Below are 27,833 nucleotides of genomic sequence, written 5' to 3'. Positions count from 1 at the left end.
AGGGTGCCCACACATGTAGTGACCATGCAGCGGTTGTGTGCTGCGTGGCCAAGAACCACATTTGGCAAGACCACATTTGGTTTCACAACGAATTGTCGTGATTTTGCCATGCGGTTTTTGCACGCAGAGCTCGTACAGATGAAGCACATTAAATCCATGTACTTCACCTGTACAAGCTACGTGGACAAAAACCACATGGCAAAACCGTGGCAATTTGCGGTAAAACATGCATTATTGGAAGCGCGGCTGCAATGTGCATGGGCAGCCTTACGATAAAACAGGTCTTCTTCTTTAGGTATAGTCCTTTGCACGGGTTCAGAAACTTCCTTGATGTGCGGCTTTCCTTGTTATGGTGGTGCATCTAGACCGGATCTCCTGCAATGTCGGCCTTTGGGGTACAGTTGGGGGTGAGGGGTCAGCGCTGGCTGAAGAAACTGAAGTCCTTGGTGACAGACGTTCATCAAATCCAGAATCTTTCCTTTCTTTTTCTTCCACATTGTCCTTCCAATCATGGAGGAAGACCTTGGTCCGGACGGATCTTGGCTCCCCAATTATGGAAGGAGATGCGAGTTCCTCAGTGTCTTGCTTCTCCCATTCTACATATACGGTTCTTTGTCGGCTTGACTGGGCAAATATCGGGTCTGGTGAATCTGATAAATCATTGAGATCATTCAATGAAATTGACTTCATCCATTCTAGTTTGCCCTTATGGACCCCAACGTCTTTGATCCTATGTTGGGGGTTAGATCCTGTATCGAGATTCCAAACAACCTTGGAGAGATTGGGAGAGGAGCCAGACAGGTGATGGTCCAAGGTGACCTGCAGTTTCTGGTGTGGGTTTTTATATGGCTTGAGGAACATGGACGGGACATACCCAAATCTTCCATTGTAACTAGAAGAGGAAGAAACCAAGAAACCAGAAGATAACTGTAAATAAAGCAGTCACATAGTCACATAGTCACATAGTCACATTATAAGCCTCAATGACATTTGTCAGTGAATAATCATCTAGCCTTATTTTAACCCTTTCAGGACTGAGACATTTTTTTGCTTTTTTATTTTCGTTTTTCACTCCCCGTCTTCCAGGAGACATAACTTTTTTTATTTTTCCATTAATCGAGCGGTGTGAGGGCTTATTTTTTGCGGGACGAGCTGTAGTTTTTATTGGTACCATTTTCTGATACATACAACATTTTGATCACTTTTTAAAACAGATTTTTTAGCGCTAAGGTGACAATTTTTTGAAAAAAAATTACGCCGTTCCCCATGCAAATTAAATAATGCTATATTGTAATAGTTTAGACTTTTACAGATGCAACGATACCAATTTTATTTATTTTTTACATTACATTAAAGGAAAAATGTGAAAAAAAAAAAATTAAGATAATTTTTTTACACATTTTATTATTCCCCCTAGGGGACTTAAACCAGCAATCGTTAGATCACCCTACATATGTCTGTCACCTATAATCCTTCCAGGGGCCTATAGGATGTCACATTAAAAAACATGGAAAAAAATGGTGAAAAACACACACGGCGCCAAACAGTGGTACGGATCTCCAGGAGAGTTTGTGAATAAGTCTAAGGTTATAAAGACGTTTGTTATAGTTGGAGCAAATCCATAGAACCGCTGCAGCCAGGTACACAAGAACCGGAAACTTGTGGGAAAGTTCCCGCTGGGGAGGCTAGAAGAGGAGAGGAAAAAAACTTTTGGGAAAAAATTCAAAAAGTGGTGAACCTTAGTGGCGCTGCTGGCGTAAGGTTTACAAAGCAAAGGAGACATATGGATACAAATAGGCTTTATTGCAAGTGGCTACGCATTTCAATGCCGGACTAGCGTCATCATCAGGCCAAACAACGATGTTACTAACATTAAAAAACTTGACTTTTCTTCTTACAGAAACAGCGCCACTCTTGTCCATAGGCTCTGTCCGGTATTGCAGCTTCAAGTGATAGCCCATGAACAAGAGTGGTGCTGTTTATGACGGAATTTTTTTTTCCGCCATAAAATTGTTTTTCTAATTTCTTAAACCCATTGAAATGCAGATGGAAAAATTGTGCCCCCCTTATACTATAAATCAGCTACCTCTGCACCTAGCAGCCATACTGGCTTGTGAATAGATACACATGACATAACCCCTGTGTATGCCTATGTCATATCATGGCTGCTTGCTTTCAAAAACTGTGCCACTCTTGCCCAGGCTGTGTCTGGTTTTGGGGCCGAGCTGCAGTACTGGACACAGCCCATGAACAGGAGTGGCGCTGTTTCTAGGAGAAAGTCGACAAGTTCTTTTATTCCCAGACACATCGCTTTAAGTGTAGTCTCCTCTTTAATTTAATCTGTGTTTGTAAAAAATAAAAACCTCTTACCAAATAAGCCACCATCCATTTTCGGATTTCTCCATCACCTCTACCACAATGCCAACCGCAAGAGAGATTTCATCCTTGTACTGAGCCTCGTAGCCCTTCTCTGCATAGTAATACGTTCCTGGAGAAATGACATTTTACATGCTGACTTATTAAATTTTTATTTGCATCGCTGAGTCCGGAGGGGGGGGGGGGGGGCAGCGGAGACTTATCTGTATAGTAGTAATTGTCCTGGAAACATAAATCATTTATTTGTTTAAGTCTCTATATAGGTAAAAGATGTTGGGTGACAACCACTAACGTCCGCCATCACAGTACCCATAGGGGTTGTCTTTCATTCCATAGGCTACTGATAATAAGCACTGTTCCCTTTAAGCTGCCATCTGATTACAGAAAGAAGCGGCTGTACAATTACACCCTCCCTATCTCCTCTCTCTGCACTAATCGCTATGATCTCTATGATCTGTTTAGGCGGAGAACAGGAAGCTGAGCGATCAGTGTTGATCTTCCTGTTACAGCCAGGTCAATGCTGGAGTCTGAAACCACTGAAAACCAGGTATGAAAGATTAACCTCTTCTCTGCCTTCCACCAGGGATTCTGAAATTAAGCCATTCACTGCACTAGACCACCAGGGATACCGGCATTAAGCCCTCCCATAAACCACCAGGGATGCTGACATTAACCCCTTTATTGCTCTAGACCACCATGGATGCAGACATTAATCCCTTCACTGCCATAGAACACCAGGGATAATGGCAATAAATCCTGCCCTAGACGACTAGGGATGCTGACACCAACCCCTTTGTTGCTCCTGAAAACCAGAGATACCGGCATTAACCCCTCCTGTAAATCTTCATTGCTCTAGACCACAGGGATGCGGACATTAACCCCTTCATTGCTCTAAACCACAGGGATGCAGACATTAATCCCTTCACTACTTTAGACCACCAGGGATGCAGATATTACAACTTTCCTTTCCAATGTGTCCGGAGGCCACTTCCTGGGGGAGTGCTCCTATATAACCCCTTACAGCATCTGACCAATTAATCACAAAGCAAATTACTTAATCCATTGAATACCTAAATTGTGACCAGACTAGCAAGTTTATGACCACTTGTATTCCTGCCCCAGCAGTCAGCTAGTGCCACTCCTGGGCAGCGCGGCCCATTTACATCTTTCAAATAGGTCATCAACATTTGATTGGTCTAAATCCCAACACCATCGCCGATCAGATGAAGGAAGGAGCCATTGTGTACAAAATACAAACACCTTTACTGCTTTAGACCACCAGGGATGCAGACAATGCCCTTCGCTGCCCTAGACCTGGATGCTGTATAACACTATTTACCTGGATGCTGTGTGGCCCTATGTATCTGGTTGTGGTATGGTGAATTATTAGGACGCTGTACGTTATTTATTTGATGCAGTTCTGTATCGCCGGCTAAGAGATAATAGTGCTCACTAGCTACAAAGGCTTTGAGCGAACATTGGCCATAAGCCCCCACCAGTGCCTTCTTCTGATCTGTTCATGATCTTGTCATAGGCCAAGTCCTAGTCATGAAGGTAGGACCTCGAGGTTACGTTGTGTCCTTTACCAACCTTTATTGAATGACTTATTTCTTGAGTTATTATCATTTGAGGACTCCAACTTTCTCAGATAAGGAGCCGGAAACCAGGCCACACGTTTTTCTTCATTCTCCACCAACCACCAGCCTACAAGAAAGCAACAGAAGCCAAATTTTAAGGTTTACTGGGTGTCACTCCTTTTTTCCTAGTGAGATGTTGAACCTACCAGTAGGATCTTTAATTAGGACATCAATGCTTTGATTCTTCTGAACCTTAAATGACCTGTTCTTGGTGTCTTTGGCCTCAAAGGTATCGATGCAGATGTAAGTTTCTGATATGATGGGCTGTGTTGACCTTGGTGGGAGCGTTACCTCTTTTTGCATTTGGTCATTGTCTGATGGCATTATCACGATACTGTAAATAAGAGATAGTCATGATATGGTTTCAGGTACTTCTCTTGCACAAAGACTCTGAGAATAAGCAATCAGGGGTGAAAAAATGTCTCCATGATTGGTGGTGTTGGTGATATATCTGCCCATACATGTATGTTTCTCTCTAAGATCTTCAAGATAGAGCCCACGGCTATACTGACCTGTTTTCAGGAAAGGCTGGAGTAAGATCCTGCATGTTAGGGGAGAAAAACTGGGTAACTTCTTCACACTGGGAGATCTTGGAGTCAATTTGAAGAAGTTTCTTGGAATAAGTTTCCAATAGACGGAGTCTCTCCAGGTACCGGTTGGAAAATTTACTGCGGAACAGCAATGGGGCATCTGTAAGAGCAAAGAAAAAATAAAGAAATGTACTTTGGCATGATGTACATTGCAAAGACTTATTGGATTTAGGCTCTGTTCACACTGGCATCATGTTTTTAATTTTTACAGGACACATGAGACATATGACGGATCTGTTATGATCGATTATGATCAGTTATGATCTGTTTGACCGATCCGACACGATCAGTTATGATTTGTTTAATTTTTTTACTCCCTTTGTTTACTCTCTTTGATTTATAATGGATCTGTCAGGTTTCCTTTAGCTATCAGGTTTTTTTTTTACTAATTAGACTAGCGCATCATGCGATGCAACTCTGACCTTCAAAAAGCAATGGAAACCTAAAGGAAAATAGTTACATGTTACATGTTCACATCACAACGCAATGCTTTCTTATGGAGGCATCTGTCACGTGAATTTTGAGTGAGTACGAATGCGACTGAAGACATCATCTAGCCAAGGCCTGAGTGCGCCAATGTTGTAAAACCCCAAATCATATTATGTCATGTCATTTTTGTACAACTCCAAATATTTGTATGCCAACGTTGACCAGCCCCAAGTATTATAGTGCTAAGGCATAGTGCCTGGTAGACCAAATCTAATCCCCTGTTTTGCAATCCCATCATCTAACCTAGGCCTTAGTGTATGAATTTTGTACGACCTCAAGTATTAGGCTATGTTCACACGGAGTATTTTGGGGGAGGAATATCTGCCTCAAAATTCCGTTTGGAACTTTGAGGCAGATTTTCCTCTCCCTGCACGCCGATTTTCGCGCCGTTTTTCGCCCGCGGCCATTGAGCGCCGCGGGCATAAAACAGCGCGAAATACGCTTTCTCTGCCTCCCATTGAAGTCAATGGGAGGTCAGAGGCGGAAGCGCTCGAAGATAGGGCATGTCGCTTCTTTTTCCCGCGAGGCAGTTGTACTGCTCGCGGGAAAAAGACGCCGACGCCTCCCATTGAAATCAATGGGAGGCGTTCTCGGGCCGTTTTTGCTGAGTTTTGCGACGCGGTTTCCGCGTCAAAAAACTCGGCAAAATACTCCGTGTGAACATAGCCTTAGTGTGCCCATGTTGACCAATCCCATGTCCTGTAATATTGTTCTGGAATATTTAACCACTTAAAGGGGTTGTTCCACAAAACACACGTATCTCCTATCCACAGGATAGGGGATACATGTGTGATCGCTGGGGGTCTGACTATTGGGACCCCCAGAGATAAGGAGAACAGGTGACCGAAAGTCCCCCGAAGTGATCCATGAGAAGCATGGGACATCCGGAGTCGGTGTTCGGCTTGTGGGTCAGGAAGCTTCATAGAAATTAATGGATCGCCAGTCGCACTATGTATAAATGGGACTTTGTTTGAAGAAAACTTCCAATAAAATGTCCTACTTCTATATGTTCAGGATAAGAACATACATATATATATATATATTTATTTCTTGGATATCTGTATGGTCTTTGGATCAAGACTACTTGCTGGCACCCGTTTATTACAGGATTTTCTGCTTGGAATTGAGTGCTGCTGCCTTTCTTTGCTGGTGAATATGTATTCAGGATAAGCACCTATAACCCTATATATATATATTCAGGATATGTGCATACGGTAAGTATCTTATATATGCATGAGGATTTCAGGCAATGGTTTGTAACTGGATCAATAGACAGAACTCGCTTTATATATTTCTAATGTAGGCAATACACCGACTGATGAAATCCTTAAAGGGTAACTAAACGTTCTACAAACCTCTGACATGTCATAGTGACATGTCAGAAGTTTGGATTCGTGAGGGTCCGAGCACGGAGACCCTCACCAATCGCTAGAACGAAGCAGCTGAAGCACTCATGTGAGCGCTCAGCCGCTTAGTTTCTGTACGGCTTTTTCCGGAATGTATCGGAGGACAGGCCCATAGACTTTCTATTGAATCCGTACACCGATACATTTATTTCCGGAAAAAGCCGAACACACACGAAGCGGCTGATCGCTCACACGAGAGCTTCAGCTGCTTCGTTCTAGCGATAGGTGGGGGTCTCCATGCTCGGACCCCCACCAATCCAAACTTCTGACATGTCACTATGACATGTCAGAATGTGAAGGATGGTTTATTTGCTTATATTCTCTGTATGAAATTACATTGTGAATTATCAAGGAGGAGGCCGAATTACTAAGATATGTAATATGTAATAGTGATTATAATAATGTTTAAATGATTTCGTTTCGTGCAGCAGCCATCTTGTCTGGAGTTCCCATCTTGTCTGGAGTTCCCATCTTGTCTGGAGTTCCCATCTTGTCTGGAGTTCCCATCTTGTCTGGAGTTCCCATCTTGTCTGGAGTTCCCATCTTGGTTTTTTGTAGTGAATAAGAAAGACATTGTTCCTTTAATGCAAGTAATGTTGATTTCGTATGTTTTATCTTTGACCTTGGTTCCTATACGAAGTTTGCAGAGAAGGCACAGGGAGTGAGAAGGGAGGGTGGCAAATATGCTTGTGGGAAGGCCTCCCCCATCTTACAGGAACATTCTTGCCAAGAGAGATAAGGCACCTGCAAACCTGATGTGTGAAGAATTATAATGATGTATCTGGAATGTATCGTATGTCTGTAATTGGCTGAATAAGAATTATTGTCACATTGCCTCTGATTGGTTAACTTCAAGTCTACACCCCATTCGAATGATATTATTATAGTGGCGTTCGGTAATAAACCTCCAGAGGAGCATTTTGAGCATATCAGCAGCGTCTGTGTGTCTTTTTCTCCTCTCTCGATATATATCGGTATGAAATATCCTGATTAGGATGCTGGATTAAGTTCCTGGCGTGAGTGTCTATTGGAACACTCATCTAAATTTCAGTCTATTATATTTTGAGCCATTGACTTCCACGACAAGAAGTTTGTCGAACGTTTAGCTGCACTTTAACATTGTCTTCCAACATTTCATTGTCAGATTGGTAAATTTCCCACATTAAACAGTTACTATTAAATATATGACAATGGCGTTTCCTGGTTCTTGTAAAAAATGTGAAAGTCTAATATTGACATAGTCACTGAAGAGACAAAAGTTCACGCTCTTATGTGTTTTCTGTAGAACCTCCATTGTGTCACCGGCCAATTTCTTAAGGGCTATGTACACCTTTGAAATCGTTGGGGTTTTTTTTTTTATATAAAAATGTCTATCAGTGTGTTTGGTGCAACTCTCTAAATACTTTTTCTTAAAAATGATTTGTACTTTTTGAGCTACAGCTGCTTTGTACAGAGCAGCTGTATCGTGCGCTGAGACCTGAATCCGTCAGGTCAGGGGGACTGACGGATTCAGTGTCAGTAGGTCCTGCGTGTCAGATCCACCTGTTATCGATCACATCAGGCTTATGAACTTAGATGTGATCGGTAACAGCTTGATCCCCCTTGTCAGAGACACAGGATCCCCTGTCACTGAGCCCGTCAGTGCCGCTGACCTGACGGATACAGGATTCAGCACTCGTTACAGTTAAAATATTTAATTTTAATATAAAAAATTGTAATATTTAATTTTTAATAAAAAGTATTTAGAAAGTTGCACAAAACACACTGATAGACATTTGTATTAAAAACAAACAAACACGATTTTAAAGGTGTACACAGACATTAACAGCAAATTCATATGGTAACTCATGGCAGTGCAGAAAAGTAACGTGAAGTCCCAGGGACCCCAATGCAAAATCTGTATCAGAGCCCCCATTTATCATGTGCCATTTATAATACTGGTGCCTCCTTATGTAGCAAAGGGGCCTTTAAGCCCCCTCAGGCACCCTGACTGGGTGCGTCTGCTACCTCTGTACCCTATTTCGTTACAACGATAATGTGGAACACTAATTTTCCGCAACGTATAACAATAGCAGCAGAGTGGATGAGATTTGAACACATTTTCCTGGGTTGTAAGTAAAAAAATTTTTTTTATTCTACCACGGTTTCCGCAGCAGACATTCCGCCCGAAAATCTGCACCACAATTTGATGCGGTTTTTCGGACGAGTTCTGGACGGACAAACTGTGTGCTTTTACACCCTGTGTGAACAAGGCCTTATTGCAAAGTTTGAGCCTAATTTTCAGGGACACCTTGCTGCTTGTTTTGCATTTCACTAATATAAGTTCATTAGCAGCTGCAGGGAAATTAAATTCCCTGCAGTTGCTTTTGCGGCTCGGCAGTAAATTAAGGACAGATAGACATTTTGCAGGCAGACAAAATACGACGCGCAACCTGCGTAAAAAGCGCGTGTTGTTTTTAATCAACACGCGTATTTTGATGCTGTTTTTTTAATCCATTCTTTATGCTGATTTTCTAAATACTGTAACTTAAAAACGTACTGGTCTAAAAATATGCGCCGTGTACTTCGCACGTATGTACCCATGCAAAAACTCTCAAAATAGCAAACAAGCGTTTTATAGGCAGCATTTTAAAGCCTTCCATAAACATGATGTAGTTTTTTTTTAATTTACACAAAGCATATATTCGTTTCGCCCATGTAAAACAAAATGCGCCGCACACACCAACGCAGCTTATTTCTACTGAAGTCAACTGGAAGCTTTAAATGTGCATTTTTTTAATGCGTATTTCCTTGGGTTAAACGCATAGAAATGTGTCAAAAGTACGCCGTGTGAACGTGGTCTAAGAAACACCTCAACCACCATAAATACAAGTCATGGGAAATTATAGCCAATATATAAAAAATAAAATAAAATCATATTTATTATAGGGGGTGCAATAATATGTTAACATTGATGGAGTTTATACTGTATATATATATATATGTGCTCCATTCATATATTATTTGAATAGGGCTGAGTTGTAGTGCCACACACAGCCACATGGACATGATGGCGCTCTGTTAGTAACAGTAGTGAAGGGGCTGTGGCACTCCAGCTAGTGCTGTAGCCCCTCCGTTCTCCTAATCAGTGAGGGTCCCCGGGCTCGAAAATCCCCACACAAATGGGTATTGTGTATAACAAATCAATTTCTGTTTAAGTTGCTCCCCATTTTCAAGATATCTTCTTGCTGTCAGTGAATGGAAACTTCCATTGTTTACATCTGGAGCATAAAAACAAAAACATTCGGACCTAATACTTCTCACAGCTGAAGGTTTGCCACAATTGTATCCAGTTTACACCACCCTATGTGAGCTAAACAGCCTAAACGTTAGACGTTTTACCTTCACTGATACATTGCAGCAAATAATCAGGATAGATGCATTTAACCCTCAGCTGTGAGAAGTATTAAGTCTGCACAGGGTTTCGGCCTCTGGAAAGACATGTCAATGTTTCCATTCACTGACAGTAAGCAGAGATCTTGAAAAAGATGAAGCGTTGAAACATAAAGTATATGAGAAAGTTGTGGAACCTTTTATTATACAAGGATATAACTTTATTTACATAAGATAAATGACATGTACATTGCCGGTTACTGGGATCCTTTGTGTGATGTCATCGTTGTGACACTCATCACAGACCGACATAACGTCACAGGTCACTGCGTCCGGCCCTGAAGTTTCTCCCACATTGTATCTGCTCTGTCTGTAGTAAATGCGCCACTTACCCTTCAGTATGGGAAGAATTCTCTCCGTCTTATTGACCACTCCGGCCTCCAGTGGAAACTTCTTTATAAGTAATTTCTAGATGATCAAAGCAGAATGCGGGTTATACTTACTATACTCCGTAATTACTGCGGGCCACAAGAGGCGTCTTCTGCCTGAGATAAGATCTTATAATGATGGGAGTACAGAGGACAAGTGAATACACAAGGCCCAATGAATGACCTCCAGGTCAAGATCTGCCCCATCTAATACTGCAAAGTACCAAATTCTACCCGGCGGCTATAATGGCGTTCTATAGGGGATGTCACTATATGACCCTGGATTCCAGGACCAGGGAGAGGCCTGCAGTACGGATCACACGTATGATGTGAAACAACTTATTTCATCTATTCTTTTACACAAACTTGGACACCTTCCTAGTGACTTCTGGTGAAATAAGAGGAGGCCTCCGGCAGAGCAGGCGAGTCTTCCACACAACCAGGAGCGTCCAGAAGCCGGGGAGGACAGTAATACATTGATTTTGCGGCACCGGTACCTTCTTCAGACCTGTGAACGTGTCACTTTATTACAGTTGAAGGAAGCAGGAGAAAGTGTGTTTGGTATATTGTGGGTGCACTTGTGACTGTCATTATGGGGGCACTATTACTGTCATTGGAGCACTGGGGCTGTTGTTATGGGGGCACTCCGGCTGTTGTGATTAAGGGACTGTGGCTGTCATTATGGGCGAGGTACTGTGGCGGTCATTGAGGCAATGTGGTTGTTTTTTGAAGGTACCATGGCTGTTATTATGGGGTTGTTATTATGGAGGCGCTGTAGCTTTTTTCTTATGAGGGCACTGTGGCTGTTATTATAGGGACTCTGTGGTTGCTACTATCAAGGCTCTGTGGATTTTATTATGGGGGAGCTTTGGCTGTCATTATGAGAACTCTAGTGCTATTATTATGGTGCCACTGTGGCTGTTATTATTCGGGAACTGTGGTTGTTATTATGGGGCACTGTGGCTGTTATGGAGAATATGTGGCTGATATTATGGGGGCACTGTGGCTGTTATTAATGAAGAACTGTGGTTGTTATTATGCGGACTGTGTGGCTGTTATTATGGGGACTCTGTGGATGTTATGGGGGCTCTGTGGCTGTTATTATGGGGGCATTGTGGCTTTTATGAGGAATTTGAGGCTGTAATGGAGAATATGTGGCTGATTTTATGGGAACTCTGTGGCTTTTTTTAGGCGGCACAGTGGATCTTATTGTGGGGACTCTGTGACTGTTATTATGTCATTCATTTTTCATTATTTAACAGACTACAATTTTAATCCCATTTTTAATATAATGCTCCACACCTTAAATAGTGAATAATAAAAGAGAATAGTAATGACTTACTGAGAGATCCTTGAAGCTTTCATATATTCTATATATAAGAATATTATTACTGTCCGACCAGAGAATGGAGAACATGTAGAGCTGCAAAAACCATCAAGAATGACATAAATGACAAACACCAAAGCCGCACTTTACTCAAGAATCTCAGCTGTGCGCCGGAGGACCCAAAGTCCATGCGTTATACAGAAAACCCATTCATTTAAATAAAAACTGTGTAATACTTCATTTCACCTGTAGTAGTGCTGCGCCGTATTTGGGTTTCCCAACAGATTACTGGTGATTGCTGGGGGGCGCCAAAAGAGGGGACAACCTATGCTCAGTTTATTGTTAGGGAATCCTTCTAACAAAAAGCGATTGTCCATAGACAACCCTTTTAAGATGAGGAAAACGGCTACATTTGCACAATTCTTATTAAAACCTATAAAACCGGTAATAGACGTAAACGTAGGTAAACAAACCAACACAGAGCAGTTATATTAATAGTTTATAATCTGAGCATCCATGACACTGAACTAACAATTCCCTTAAAGTTATATTAAATGGCCCGACGAAGGCCGTGTGGACGAGCGCCGATCAACGAGACAGTTCGTTGATCGGCGCTCGTTTGCTCCTGTCACACGGAGCTATGGATGGGGACGAGCGGTCGTAACTCTGATCGCTCGTCCTCATACATTATCATCATGTCGGCAGCGCGTCTCCCTGTTTACACACCAAGATGTGCAGCCGACAACGATAATATTTTATGCTGCCAAAACGATATAATCAGCCGATGAACGAGCATTTGATTGTTCATCGACTGATCGTTGCCCTGGGCAATGATCGCGATCGAGCGTTCTGTGAACGCTCGCTTGCCCGATAATTGGCCGGTGTAAAAGGGCCATTATTTAGTGAGAGCATTGGGATATCTCTCAGGAGTGATCTGATAGCACTTATGTAGTAATACTGGGGTGGGGATCATCCCTCTACAGCTTCCCTGCTGTCCATTTACAGACTACAGACAATTTTATGACAGTCTGTACTCTGCATCCATTTCCATTCTATAGACGGCCATAAATTGCAGTGCTGTTACAGTAAGGAAGAATGTCACCAAAGTGAAGGAGAAATTCTACAGAAAGTGGGGAGTGGGGGGCGCGAAGCAGCAATGGAAGCTTACCTTCTGTTTATCATGCTGCACTAGTCCAACAGCCTTAGCGTCTACTGGGTACCGACTCATCTTTCCCGTCACCTGCAGAAATACTAAACTTCTAAACTGCAACCTTGGAATTCATAGGATGAAGAACAGGGGGAGGGGGGCGGCTATCCGTGAAACATCCTTAAACTGCTCAGTCCCTTTGTCTTTTGTCCTTTTCTGACCTCCCAGTATCAGTTTATAGGCAGCACACCTAAAAAAGATCAATAACCCCAGTGCCAATGCAAATACTTTACCAAAATCAAACACATTGTAAAACATTTACAACGCATGTATCATAACGGATAAAGAAATACAAAGTGTTATAGGAATGTATTAGATGTTGAGCACAACACCCAGCTCCCTTAAAGAGCAACACTCACTTCCAAAGCTCCTCTTTCATGTAAAGGCAGGTGCCTTTGGGGTCTGCTTGCTTCCGTGCTACCTTCACTGTAAAGGGATTGGTGCAGGAAGGAGAGTATGGAGCGGCTGTCATATGACTGCTGTTCAGTTCCCTATTACTAGAAGGAACAGCTGTCCTCTGACAGCCAGTTCCTTCTTTCTGATCAGCTGGATAGTTATATGAGATATCCTGATAAAGAAGTAGCTTGGATCTCCTGGACCCCAGAGCTAAATCTATACCAGGGTGCTCCACCTTATAATCAATGACTTCACATGACACCATATCTAATGATATGCTATAAGCTTTACACATGATATAATATATTCATTTGTGATACCACCATCTAGTGTGATTACGTTATTGTACAATGTGTTGGGGCCGGTTGCAATTGCTACCTATACAACCCCTATAGCTCCTGGTGATCCCATTAGGTAGCCATTGTGATGGATTCTGTAGGTGAGGTGAATGTGGAGCCCAAACCAACTGCACCCCTTCCTATGCCTCCTCTCAGCTCTGCCCTGAGGCATCGGTTAATAAGTCCAGGTCAGCCTCCCCTCATACGTAGCTCCAGCAATGACCAGCAATAGGTGATGATGTCATCGTATAGATCTCATGCAATAATTCAGCATTGAAAAAATTTCCACCAATACGTAATTCAGATGAACTGGTTTTTCATGTTCAAGTATCTTAAATTCTGCAATGCAGCAATACCTGTTACTACCAACGCACATGATCTTAATACAAATAATTTTCACTCCCAGTTCATAGCAAATAATTTACTGATCTACATCCGAATGATTCGTTAATCACATGGCAGATCTTTTTAAGGTTCCTTTAATTGGACCTGATAGGTGCCAGATTATCAAATATTTTGGATAACCAAATGCAAGTGTATAAAAGTTTACTTATGCACTGGATTACCAGATTTTCTGCATTATCAGATGTCAAAACTTCTGTTGGGGTCTATTTCCTTTTTTTCTGGGAGGACGGAATGGAGTAATACCACTATAATGCTCCCAAAACAGTGGCCAAATAATACCATCCCTGCCAAATAACAGTACTATCAGTGCCCAAATAATACTATCAAACAGTGGCAAAGAAGAGCTATACAGTGGCCAAAATAATACGTGAATATCAAGAGACAAGGCAGCACATCCAAAATAAATGGGAATTTATTCACCCACCTGTGGGTGTATAAATTACCATTTATTTTGGATGTGCTGCCTTGTCTCTTGATATTTGTGGATTCCATTCATGGGACTTTGGATCAGGTTCTTTTGAGGCTTGCACCCATTATATTGCACTTCACTTTGAATCTCCGGTGCTGTGATTACTTTTCTCTCTGGCAAATAATACGTGAAACAGTGCCAAATAACAGTGCTATACAGTGCCCAAATAATACTGTCAAACATGGCTAAATAACAGCTATACAGTGCCCAAATAATACTGTCAAACATGGCTAAATAACAGCTATACAGTGCCCAAATAATACTGTCAAACATGGCTAAATAACAGCTATACAGTGCCCAAATAATACTGTCAAACATGGCTAAATAACAGCTATACAGTGCCCAAATAATACTGTCAAACATGGCTAAATAACAGCTATACAGTGCCCAAATAATACTGTCAAACATGGCTAAATAACAGCTATACAGTGCTCAAATAATACCATCAAACACTGCCAAATAACAGTGCTATATAGTGCCCAAATAATACCATCAAACACTGCCAAATAACTGTGCTATACAGTGCCCAAATAATACCAAACACTGCCAAATAACAGCTATACAGTGCCCAAATAATACCATCAAACACTGCCAAATAACTGTGCTATACAGTGCCCAAATAATACCATCAAACACTGCCAAATAACTGTGCTATACAGTGCCCAAATAATACCAAACACTGCCAAATAACAGCTATACAGTGCCCAAATAATACCATCAAACACTGCCAAATAACTGTGCTATACAGTGCCCAAATAATACCAAACACTGCCAAATAACAGCTATACAGTGCCCAAATAATACCATCAAACACTGCCAAATAACTGTGCTATATAGTGCCCAAATAATACCATCAAACACTGCCAAATAACAGCTATACAGTGCCCAAATAATACCAAACACTGCCAAATAACTGTGCTATATAGTGCCCAAATAATACCATCAAACACTGCCAAATAACTGTGCTATACAGTGCCCAAATAATACCAAACACTGCCAAATAACTGTGCTATATAGTGCCCAAATAATACCATCAAACACTGCCAAATAACTGTGCTATACAGTGCCCAAATAATACCATCAAACACTGCCAAATAACTGTGCTATACAGAGCCCAAATAATACCATCAAACACTGCCAAATAACAGCTATACAGTGCCCAAATAATATGATGAAACACTGCCAAATAACAATGCTTTATAGTGCCCAAATAATACCATCAAACACTGCCAAATAACTGTGCTATACAGTAAGAACCACGCAGTACAGGCCCCTAATAACACTGTCAAATAAGAGTGCTATACAGAGCCCAAATAATACTGTCAACGGTGCCAAATAACAATGTTATACAGTGCCCAAATAATACCATTAAACAGTGCCAAATAAAACAGCCTTATAGTGCCTGTCTTATAGTGAAAACATAGCAGTACCCCTGCAAACTACAACTCCAATCATGATCACGCTCTGATAACCTCTTGCTATGTATTTTATGTACTGTATAACAATGAGATAAGTGGAAAGAAAAGAGAAAGAACATAACCATGGTATAAAAGGTGGACCCATGCCAGCCGCACAAGGGTGTAAATATCACTGAGGCTCCATCTACAGCTCCTCTGAGGCCCATAGAAAGAGGGAACACCAGTAAATGTCCTCACCCCGGTCCCTATGAGTGGTAAGAACCTGTCTAGGGTTCCTCTTCTATCCACAAGTACCACAACATTGGCAAAAATAGGCAGAGGGAACCAATGTGAAGGTCTTGCTGGACCCTCCTGCTTTGGGATGATGGTTGTGGACACATGACCTAGCACCATCGGGGGGGGGGGGGGACGGGGACGGGGACGACTAGTTAGATTCTCTTCTATGATGCCTCACGTTATTGTGTTTGCTTCGCTATGATTTTTGCATCGGCATTGTCATCTTTAGATTATTTAGCTGTTGAGGGTTTTCAGTATTTATTACTATGTTAGAATCTCAGCTACTTGTTCCTACCCAAGAAGACAAAAATTTCCCCGTAACTTCCTGGACACCGAGCTGTCTATTTTCTGCAGATCATATTTTATTTTTGACATTGAAAGTCCAAAAATAGACACATTCATTCACCATACTTATATCCTGCCGGGCAATTAATCTGCAGATTCTAATCAGTCGGGGGGGGGGGGGGGGGGGTGACAAAAACAGAAAGGGCCAGAGAGGAGCGAACACGATGAGATATTGGTGGCGGCTGAACAGTCTCAGGACAGGGGTCTTCAGGTACTAGCATATGGGGTGGAGGTGAACATAGGTACGGGGGCCCACTCACTGCCACCTTAAAAACAGATTCCATCATATGTGAGGGACTGGAATAGTGACTTTCATGACTAACAGTTACTGGTCAGAGGGATAAAAGGGGCCTGCTCTATGAAAAGGAATTGGGACCCAAGGGACATATATTCTGTTCTTGCACAGGGGCCCATTGCTGTCCTTGTCTGCCCCTGTATGTGGGCATATGTACTTTCCTGCCATCTTTTCAGGGGTACTTTAAGGGTTTGTTTAGTGGGCACAATTATTTCTGGGCACCTGGAATCTAAAGGGAACCAGTCCAAATTCTATTGTAAACCTCATTATTTAAAAATATTGAAATTGGTGATCTTCTGGTGAGTTTATGGATATGCAAGCCTTGTAGAACTGGATTTATGGATATCTCTTTCTTAAAGAGGTCGTCCAGTTTAGAAAACCGATTTCCGTACACCCTATTAGGGAATTATAAGTTAATAGTGAGGGGGGGGGGGGTCCTCTGTTCAGGACCCGCATCTCTTGGCTATAATTGAGAGCGGTTACAAAGAGCGTCTCTCTCTGGAGGACCTGTCCTGTTCTGTATTACACAGACAGCATATTGATATGAATGGACACTGTGTAATACTTCACTTCCCCTGTGGTGGCGCTGCAGGGAAATTGAACACTTGCTACTAAGTTTCCCTATAGATTACAGCTGGCTCCAGGCAATTTTTAGAATTCATTTAATACATTCACCATTTGGGCGCCTCACAATTCTGTTTTTTCGCAGCAGAAGCCCTGCGCCGCCCACACTATTGGTCCTGCAGCGCTAGTGGATACAGGAGTATTACTTTTCGGCACTGCTGTGAATTGTGAGCAGGAGCGATCATAGCCGCGATCTCTCTCTCCTCCCACACTCTGGGGAGACATCCTCTAAGTGACCTACCTCCAACCTACCAGGGGGAGTCTGACTACTATATCTATCAACCTACCTTCTAGGCATCACGGTGGAGCTGCTACTGCTAGCATAAGTACAGAATAGGCAAAGAATGTGTGATCGCTGTAGGTCTGACATCTGGGACCCCCACAGATCACTAAAACAAGGGGTCGGCAATCTCCATCAATCCCACAGAGAATTAATGGAGCACTAGCACACGTGCAGACTTATATGTCTCCATGGCTACAGACTGCAAACAACCCGTGTAGTCTGATCCTGCAGTCATGTATTGCTCCTCTCAGTAAACAGAGTAACATACACTATGACTGCAGTATCAAGCTACACAGGGCTTGTTTTTAATCTGTAACCATGTAGACACATGGATCTACATAGGAGCTGCGTACTCAAAACGGTGGATATTTTTAATCAAAACCATTTGCAAAGTTGCTTAATACATTCATTTATTTATTTTAGATGCATCGGAGAAGTAAAATGGTTGCGGAGTTTGATAAAGCCGTTAACAAACAGGAGGAGGAAATAATTCCCCTTTTAGAGATTGAAATGGGGCAACAAGCTCTAGGCCCTTTTGTCCGGAGATGGAGGAGTGTGATGTGTGAATCATCAGCTGCAGGCGGCCCCATTCTAATATTTGCTATTGCAATGCTACCTTGACCACAGATATTGTCACTGTGTCGTTTTTAAGCAATGTTTATTGTGTTTGCCTCCTCCTCGTTCCCTGATGGTCCCGGCCGCAGCCGTAGTTACATTGTATTACATCACAAATACCATTGTATTAAGAGCACAATATTATTATACGATATTACATTATAAGAAGACTTACACACCTCTAAATGCTCTAAAGGGCTTATTGGGAGAAAGAAGGGAATAATATACCCTATAGTGAGTTATGTACAAATTTATAAGAACTGGTCATAGACAAACATTGGTCAGGACTAAAGACAAGGTCAACTTTTTTTTTTTTTATTGTCCTGGTGCATTTAAAATCAGCAACTTTCTAGATCGTCTTGATCAATACTGTTTTGTGTCTACAGCTCCTATGCAGAGTTGTGTCTCCATGGTTACAGACTACAAACAAACCCTGTGTAGTCAGATCCTGCAGTCATGCTCCATCTGCCTCCTGCTTTTTGCGAATATTCATACATACCAGAGACCAGTCAGTCGGCTGCTTTGGGCCCCTTGTAGAGAGGGGCCACACCCTGGTTGGTCTAAACCGCTTTACTACTTGGCCAGAAACTGTGAAAGACTCTTCTCCAGAGGGACTGCCTGGTTAGAAAACAAGGGGGTGGGGAATTTGCTTGGGGTTATAGATAAGGTGTGGAGGAGGAACCAAACCACAGGCCCTCCTGTCCCAGGTGCCAAAACCCGGTACCATATTGATTATTTTAGATTTTTGCTATGAGGCCCTCTTCTCTTCATATCATATGTCCTTAATTTAACATATATAAGATTTCAAGTGGACCTACCACCACCTAAAAGGGACTGCGCTAATGAACCCTGTAGCTTACAATTACTGATGGCCATTGTTGTAATTCATTAAGAAGGTGGTCTAAAACAAGCACTCACTCTTATCATAGTAGCTGTTGGAGCGATAGGGGCCACATACTGTTCACATGCACAGGGGCCGCCTCGCTGTCTGAAGAAACATATAGGTTTGAATCATTCTTCTGGTTTATAATAAAAGTCAATAAAACCCAACGCTTAAAATGTCATAATCCTTTATTGAAACACACCACTGAAATAGGACATCTTACGACATATACCAGTCTATCAAAGATGGCTGAGAATACTTATTCTATACATACCCTGCACCTGACATATATCACACCACATTTTTGTTTTTATCGACATGTCCCTTTAAATACAGTAATTAAAGTCTATGGACACGTTAGCATTGAAATGTTTTTTTTATTCTTCATTTGCTTGCTAAATGCAAGATTAAGCAACTTTCTAACTAGTCTTCATTAAAAAATTTCCTACAATTTTGCTGCTGTACAGTCTGTGCAACTTCTTCACCTAGCTGACTGTGCTGCTGCTTCTGACATAGATTCAACAGCAGACTGCTCCTGTCAGGTGCTAACGTCATCTGCTCTCTGCTGTCCCCCTCCAATCTCTCACTGTTAGTAGTAGGGAGGAGGTTGTACCTGGCAGATTAGAGTGTAGAGAGGGGTGAAAGCATCCAAATGTTCAGGGAGGGCAGATCACCCGAACTGAACTGTATCAGTGTAAATAGGGATGAAAGCACAGAGGGAGATGGAATCAATCAAACATGCTGTGTATCTGTGTAAAGAGAGGGGAGAGCACCCTACAACAGACTCTGCAGGGGGAGGGTGGGGGAAATTGCACAGAGTCTATCAAGACAAGTGAGAAGAGAATTCTCATGGGCTTTAGAAGGAAAAAGCAGCACAGGGAAGAAGCTGGGCTAATACATGAGAGCTAGTGAAGGCAGCAGCATCCTGGGCTCACAGAACTCACATCCAGCATGTATTACTGTGAGGATACGCACACATGAGAAATGTCTGGAACTAGGGGCAGGTTGCAAACTATATATCAAGGTGTCCGAAAATGAATGAAGGAATGATGATTGCAGCCTGAAGCTTAGTGCAACTTTTTTAAACTCTACTTACTTATGAAAGCTCTGGATACATAAGGTGCTCATACACCAGTTATACACCGATGATAGTCGGCCGAACACACTGATTTCGACGGGTTAGGCTGACCTTGTAATATGGTCTCCCAACTGTCCCCCAACAGCAGATGTCAAGGGGACAGAAGGAGCGGCGACAGCTGGAGACCCAAAGTTTAGACACCACTGCTCTAAAGTTTCAAATGCCAAAGCAAATCAATCTCAGGGGAACATCATGTGGGGAATTTATTAAGACTGGCGCTTCATACACCAGTCCTAATAGGAAACAAGCTGGGGTAAGATGCCCACACCTCTTAATAAATGTGTTGCATCTTCGTCTGTCCGTGCACAAATGAGTGAAGTCTATGCCAGCCAGGAGCTTACGTAGATTTCTGCTATGATGTACGATCGTTTCTGGAGTAAATTACAGTAAATACCCCTTCCGCTAAGCCCCACCTACTTTTTATAAAAGCGTTGAGTCATGGAAACGCCCAAAAAGTAATACTTTTTGCAACTTTTGAGCCGTTTGCAACTTTTTGGGCGTAGAAAAGTTGTTAAATTTCCCCTCAAGGCTAGATCCAGATCTCTAATCGATTCCTGAGATCCACTAACCTGGTGGTCACCCAACACCTTGTTGTCAGGGTCCACATCCAAAATTGATTGTTTTAGTTTTATGTTTTAAAAAAAAAAAAAAACATTATCTACTATTTACATAATCTATTATTTAGGTAGATAAAATTCTACTACAACTATAGCCTTACCGCTAAGCATCTTTGTGTCTACACCAGACACTTCTCAGGACAATTTGCCAAAATAGGCACTAAAGGGGTAAGTGGACAGTGAGACCATACTGTCAGTATGACAAACAAAAATGGCTCCCAATATCCATGGCCTCCAACCTTCTTCATCATGACCCAGAGTTGGGTCCTGGTGTCTCATTACCCACGAGTGACCTTTGTACTTTTTTCTTGGTGACCGTGCTGCACCTCTGTAAAATCTCATCCGGTTTGGGTCTTATTGGGATTTTGGGCATACCATATAATGATGTGATTGTAGATAGAGAAGAATTGGAAGTGCTCGCTGAAGAGCGCCCACTATTGGAGGAACTAAGTCTACCGTTGCTTCCTGTGACACTATCTATATCTGACTCCAGGTCAGATCTGGCTTCAGATCCAAGTGACGTAGCCCCCAATGACTGGGACCTTCCTCTGTCAGTCTGTCTGGGTTCCTCTAAAGGTGGTCGGAAAGGTAAAAACGAAAACGCATTTCCAAACCGCTTCTCTTCATGCAGATTGGGCGTGGACATGTAGCGTTCTCTGCCGAGGATATTTTGGATCCTCTCGCATGGGTTTGTGTAGGTTTTCAGGTAGAGAGATGGGATGAAGCCGTTTCGTCTGTTGTATCTGTGGCAAATATGAACATACATATACAATGTAAATGATCATTTTACGGTTACATATTCTGCCGTCAGTCCCTGTACCGAGTGGGTCCCACAAGCTAATTTCCGTATCTCACACACCAAGGTAAATATCATAGAAAGCCAATTAACGGGGTTTTCTAACCTTTTAAAGGGGTTGTACAGGCTGCTTTATTCCAGAGCAGCGCCCCACCTGTCCATGGGTTGTGTCTGGTATTGCAGCTCAACTCCGTTGTAGTAAATGGGGCTGAGCTGCAATACCACACATAACCTGTGGACAGGTGTGGCACTGTTTTGGGAAGAAAGCAGCCATGTTTTTCTAGCCCTGTTCAACCTTCTTAAAAATCACTTAAAAATATCAATAGGGTTCCCTGCCTCTTCCTGTTGTCATCAGGGCAAACTGCTGACCACAAGGGTGACATCACTATGGATGACAAGTCATCGACCTGCAATGACAACAGGAATCGGTAGGGGAACGGCTTAGAAACTACAAGGTAAATATATTAGAATTTCAAACTCCTGCTTACTGCACGACCGGGACCCCTTGTGCTAGTGATCGATGGGGGTCCCAGCAGTGGAATCATTCATTATGTATACATTGGTGATAAATGCTCTTTGTGAGAAACCCCTTTTAATCCTACCCAAAATCTTCTGTTGACTACAACTAGTGTATAATATTTCTCTACCGCACGTCATTGTAACATAAGACACAATAAAAGTCAAAGACCCAAAAATACACAAAAAAATTCCCACCTGATGAACCACCAACCAGAATCAGATTTTCTTAAGACTTCCACCACAACGCCGATACTCACGGACAGTTCATCAGAATTCTGAGCTTCATAGCCTTTTATGACCACACACAAGGTACCTGTCCGAAAACTTAGAAAGTCAATGTGGGGAGCAAGACTGTGCAAATACAATTGCAAATTTGTAAAATGTTATTTCACATTTTTTGAGTAAATAAATATGTAGACCTATCAGGAATGCCCTTTTGAGCATGAGGGTAGTGCCCAAAGCCCCTGAGCTACTAACAACAATCTTTACATTTAAGTATAGGTCTGTAAAAATAAGATATTATGGCTATAGTGGTTGGTAAGGGGTCATTTGACCTTTAGAACCCAGATCACTCTGTGTCCCCCCTTGAATATTTAAAAAAAAAAAAATCTTAGTAGATTCAAAATGATGTGCCGATTGTTAATTGATCTTTATAGCGGTTGGACTCAATCAACTGCGTAGACATAGATTTATGAAATAACATTCTGACTACCTGCAGCCACCACTAGGGGGAGCTCATGAGCTTACTGCATACTGTTTATACATTAGACTCTATAATAACACAGTATGCAGTAAGCTCTAAAGCTCCCCCTAGTGGTTCTGATATGACTAGAAGAAACGGTTTGGTCTCTGTTTGGCTTCACCAGAAGAGAATAAATTAAAACTCGTCGGAAATAAGTTGTCAAGACATTATAAGGTGACTGAAGATATGTGACTAAACGGCATCATACCCTCTCCTTGGCATTCTCGGTCAGGGTCGTACTCCTCCGTACTCTTTTGATCCTGCAGATAAGGTGCCGGAAACCAAGCTATTTGTTGGTGTTCGTTCTCCACCAGCCACCAGCCTGCCATACAAAAAAAATATAGTGGTGATAATTTACATATTTGCAGATCTCCTTCTTGACCACTAGGTGGACTTTGGAGCAAATAAATATCTGTATTTTCCTTTTTTACTAGTAACACTGGTGCTCTTGTCCATGGACTGTGTCTAGTATTCACTTGAGTGGTGCCAAGCTGTAATACCAGACACAGCCCATACGCCAGAGTGGCGCTGTTCCTGAAAAAAAACAGCTAACAGGGACACGTACCAGTGCTCTCCTTTAGCAGAACATCAAGAAATTCATATTGCTTCACTCTGAATGGCCTGTTCTTCAGATCCACGGTTTCATAGTCTGCCGTACACATGTATTTGGGGCATATGAGAGGAGCGGAGATATCGGGGGTCTGAGAGGAGACCATTCGTGTCTCCTCTTTTTTCTCAGACGGCATGATGAACAGGCTGAAAGACAAGATGCAATACTCCGATTCAGTCTTCTATACTGCAAGGACACTAGATATTGACAAGATGATTAATCCACAGCTGGATCTTCAGGCTTATTAAACGATCACTGATCCTATAATCCGCATCTTATAATAGTAAAGCCGCGTACTTTATGAGTCATCTATGGATATAATTTTTTCTGGATAGACAATTATTTTGGGAACTATGGCAGATTATACAGAAAGTTTGTGCAGAACGTCACCTGTCATCAGGGAATGAAGGATTCAGATCACGGAGTTTTAGTGTGAAAAACTGAACCACAATATCACTGTGCGAAATCTTGGCATCCAGCTTCAGCAAAGAGTGGGAATAGGTTTCCAGGAGCCGCAGTCTTTCTAAGAACCTCTTGGAGGCTTTCCTCTTCGTCACAGTTCTGGGAGCATCTGAAAATAATCAATAATATGGTATAAAAGTGTCTTCCTGCGATGTGAGAGTCCGTTAGCTGAATTATACTGCCACCTGCTGGTAATATTTTAGTATGTCAGGTAAACTGAAAGATTCGCTCAACTGAACGATCACTTTAAAGTAAACATTTGCCTTAGGCCCCATGCACACGGCCGGCCCCCGACAGCCACCCGCATTTTTTGGCCCGTGCTCCCTCACAAAGTATGGGAGCACGTTCCGTAAAAAGCAAAAGATAGGACATGTCCTATCTTTTGCAGTGGCTTTCTATGGGCCAGACACCTTCCCGTAAATATACGGGGGGGTGTCTGTGGTCAATAGAAATGAATGGGTCCGTAATTACGGACAACAATTGCTGACGAATTCTATGGTCGTGTGCATGGCCGTGCCCGTAATCACAGTCCGCGATTGCAACCACGCCCGGCCGCCCGCATTTTCGGGCCGTTCTCCAATACAAAGTATGTTAGCACAGCCCGTAAAATGCAAAAAAACGGACATGTTCCATAATTTTCTGAACATTTCTACGGCTCGGACACCATATCCGTAGCGATACAGAAAGGTGTCCGCGGTCAATAGAACTGAATGAGTTCGTAATTGCGGACCGTATTACGGAGAGTTTTTATGGTCGTGTGCATGGGGCTTTAGATTAAGTCTTTCCTCTTTTGTAATATATCATCATCATCACACTGTTCTACCCATAGAATAAGATTAGCTATTTCTGCCCGGAAACCATCAATAAGTTGCTGTTGACAGATCTGTCATTATTATCAGTCTACATTTACTACGAGTAATGGTGACTTGCTGTGTGTGATTGGCCCTCTAACACCTTAATATCTCCTCCGTCCTGTTCATGAACGCATAACTACCCAATATATAATATTAATCAGGCTATTTGGATATTCATATTAATGAGCGTTAGACTCTGTTCACACTGGTGTCACGGCTTCCGTTCTTAATGTACATGCCCTGCTAGCCCCTAGTCCTGTGTACTTACACAAACCATAATTAGAAGAAATATAAAGCTATAAAAAAAAAAAACATCTGTCAGCAGCAGCAGTTGCCCTGCTTGCTGATGGAGTCCAGTGCTGGGTGTTTTACTGTACGACATTTCCATCATCTATAAATTTGTCAGCGAGCAATAAATTGCTCAATCCTTGCTAGTATGAGTAATGGCAGGAGTGACAAGAATGCTTATATGACGGAAATAAAAGAGCGTATTGAGATTATGAAATAATAATCTGAGGATTATCTATCTCAGCAACATTGTTGTATCATCGTAATTATTATTTATTGTCTCATTAGCATTAATTATGATTTTTTTTTCCCCTTTGTTTATGTGATTACACTTACAGCCTCATGTGAGCGGCACTGGGACTACAAATGTTGCTCTTCAAAGGGTCAGACGTTGTCTTACAGGGCAGTCACCTATAGGTGGCACCAGAGAGAACATTTTCTTCCTTCTGGAGAGCTATTTTGCATACTTTTCCCAGGAGGCACTAACATGTGGATCTCCACAAGGAGGTTCAGTACCTATCTAGAGCTTTAGCAAGAGCATCTAATTCAGTCATCCAGAACTACTCTGTACTGATGAGGACCAACCACTCCCAAACAGTGCTGTCTGCTGATAGTGTCTCAGGTTTTATTATTAACAGAGTCATGATTCAAGGATCTATAAAAAGGGATGGACAATGACTTATAGTCACCCATCGGTGGCACCAGAGAGACGGTTTCCTTCTTCTGGAGGAGAGCTAATTTGCATATTGTTTTTAAAGAAACAGTCTGGACAAAACGGACAGTGATATATCTAATGGTGGGGCTGAGGGGGCGTCATTGGTGAGTTAGGTGCTAGCTAGGGCCTAAGCAATAATGTAGAGGATAATTGGACATGCTTAATTTAAAGCCCCACGGTCATGAAATATCTAGAAGAATAGTTTGGGCGCGATAAGCAGCTTGCTCAGCCAATTAGCGGCTCTCCTCCAATCAGTGGTGCCAAACCTTTCTAGTGGCACCACTGATTGGAGGACACTCCCCAGGAATGTTTGAGGGACTGTATAGCGGGCATCTGTGTTCACTAAATGGTCCTCTGAAATACTGACCAAGGGGCTGAAGGGTTGTGTGAGCTGTATGTAGTGTGGGCTGACATGTGGATGGTTCAGTCCCCTAAACTTACCATTTACGAAAGAGGCAAGAGCTTGAACAAATATAAGGGAATCTTATCAACCCTCTAAGTGTTTCAACGACCCAACCAACCACCCCGAAACCCGTCAAACTGGGGACATACAGTGGCGAAGATGCACCCACTAAGAACATGCTTAAATGACATGTAAAAGGTATTTTCACAGTGACAATGTAATTATGTAATAAGTCTCGGGATGTGTTTAGTAATGTACGTCTCCATACAGAGGGTGTGACGCGTATGCAAATCCTAAGGACAAGTCAGATCCTGTAAGTAATGATCTGGACCTTCACCTATAATAAAGTTTCACTTTCCTTGAATCACTTGGCCACTAGGGACATTTTTACTTGTTGTCGTTTCCTACTAAGGAGCCTCACACACGAGCGTGATCGGTCCGTGGTATACTGTGCGCATGTCGGCCGCATTTCCCGGACCGAACACAGTGCAGGGAGCCGGGCTCCTAGCATCACAGTTATCGATGACGCTAGGAGTCCCTGCCTCGCTGCGGGACAACTCTCCCATAATTTAATCATGTTTTCAGTACGGGACAGTTGTCCCGCAGCGTGGCAGGGACTCCTAGCGTCATAGATAACTCCATGTCATGTTTAGGTCCAAAATTCTAAGCCGATTAATTTCATAATACATCTTGAAATTATTCGGAGGCCCGTTTTTCTAAAACAGAGCTCCAATTCCCCTAAATTTATTATAGAGATAAATGATACAATTCTGTCTGCCTGTCACAATTAGGGGGAGCTCAAGAGTATACTGTATACGGTGTTATTGAATGTAATATATAAACAGTCTGCAGTAAGCTTCTAAGCTCCCCCTAGTGGTGGCTGCAGGCAGACAGAATTTTAATACTTAACTTACTGTCTATGCAGGGGATTTAGAGCTCTGTATGTAATCATGGAATAAAATAACGGAAATGATCTAATGATTTCAATGTGTCATTTTTCTTCTCACCTTTCAGTTTGGGCAGTGTTCTTTCCGTCTTATTCAAGGCTCCAGCCTCCAATGGGAATTTCTTCTTAAGATCTCTCTGAGGACAGTAGACAAAATGTTTTAACATTCAGCAGGAGTAAGCTTTTCCCCAATCTTAAAAATAATGTTCACCCATGAATACCATATATTTTTTTTTCAGTCTAATCATTCTGTGCTGATTGATTTCTTAATATATCTTTATAGTGGTCAGTGCTGCATTGTTCTGATACAGAGCCCCAAATCCCCTGCAAAGACAAAAAGAGTTAAATGATAAAATTCTGACTACCTGCAGCCACCAGTAGGGGGAGCGTAAGAGCTTACTATATAATTAATACTTAATATTGATCTCAATAATAACACAATAAGCTCCTAAGCTCCCCCTAGTGGTGGCTGCAGGTAGTCGGAATTCTATCATTTAACTCTATGTCTATCCAGGGGATTTGGAGCTCTGTATCAGGAAGACAGAGCTTCATCTACTATACAGA

At 42.2% G+C, this 27,833-nt stretch overlaps 2 protein-coding genes across 2 annotated transcripts in view; both read right to left on the bottom strand.

Moving 5' to 3' along the window:
• Positions 1–213: 213 nt before the first annotated feature.
• On the bottom strand, positions 214–12,853 carry LOC142656662 (NADPH oxidase organizer 1-like). The gene is made up of 8 exons (XM_075831587.1): positions 12,794–12,853; positions 11,641–11,721; positions 10,263–10,338; positions 4,526–4,703; positions 4,160–4,347; positions 3,967–4,080; positions 2,371–2,488; positions 214–892 (listed from the first exon to the last, which is right to left on the bottom strand). Exons 1-8 carry the CDS (start codon positions 12,851–12,853, stop codon positions 316–318), a joined length of 1,392 nt encoding a protein of 463 aa, XP_075687702.1. The 3' UTR covers positions 214–315.
• Positions 12,854–19,349: 6,496 nt separating this feature from the next.
• The window catches only part of LOC142655896 (NADPH oxidase organizer 1-like), a 38,039-nt gene continuing 29,555 nt past the window's right edge, over positions 19,350–27,833 (bottom strand). Inside the window, exons 5-10 of the mRNA XM_075830562.1 lie at positions 27,331–27,406; positions 23,992–24,172; positions 23,557–23,747; positions 23,200–23,313; positions 22,445–22,562; positions 19,350–21,677 (exon numbers count right to left, since the gene is read on the bottom strand). Of these exons, the coding sequence (XP_075686677.1) occupies positions 21,182–21,677; positions 22,445–22,562; positions 23,200–23,313; positions 23,557–23,747; positions 23,992–24,172; positions 27,331–27,406 (1,176 nt within the window). The 3' untranslated portion in view covers positions 19,350–21,181. The remainder of the gene's footprint in view (positions 21,678–22,444; positions 22,563–23,199; positions 23,314–23,556; positions 23,748–23,991; positions 24,173–27,330; positions 27,407–27,833) is intronic.

Source organism: Rhinoderma darwinii, chromosome 6 (assembly GCF_050947455.1).
Source record: "Rhinoderma darwinii isolate aRhiDar2 chromosome 6, aRhiDar2.hap1, whole genome shotgun sequence".
NCBI classification, from domain to species: domain Eukaryota; kingdom Metazoa; phylum Chordata; class Amphibia; order Anura; family Rhinodermatidae; genus Rhinoderma; species Rhinoderma darwinii.
Note: the sequence above shows the minus strand (reverse complement) of the source record. Positions and strands in the feature narration are given on the sequence as shown.

Bases quoted from the DNA above. Each gene is read 5' to 3' on its own strand.
- LOC142656662 (XM_075831587.1), bottom strand. From the start codon at position 12,853: ATGAGTCGGTACCCAGTAGACGCTAAGGCTGTTGGACTAGTGCAGCAT. The intron at 10,339-11,640 runs GTAAGTCATTAC...TTGATCATCTAG, and splicing joins AAAGCTTCAAGGATCTCTCA to AAATTACTTATAAAGAAGTT. The intron at 4,704-10,262 runs GTAAGTGGCGCA...TTGCTCTTACAG, and splicing joins AATTCTTCCCATACTGAAGG to ATGCCCCATTGCTGTTCCGC.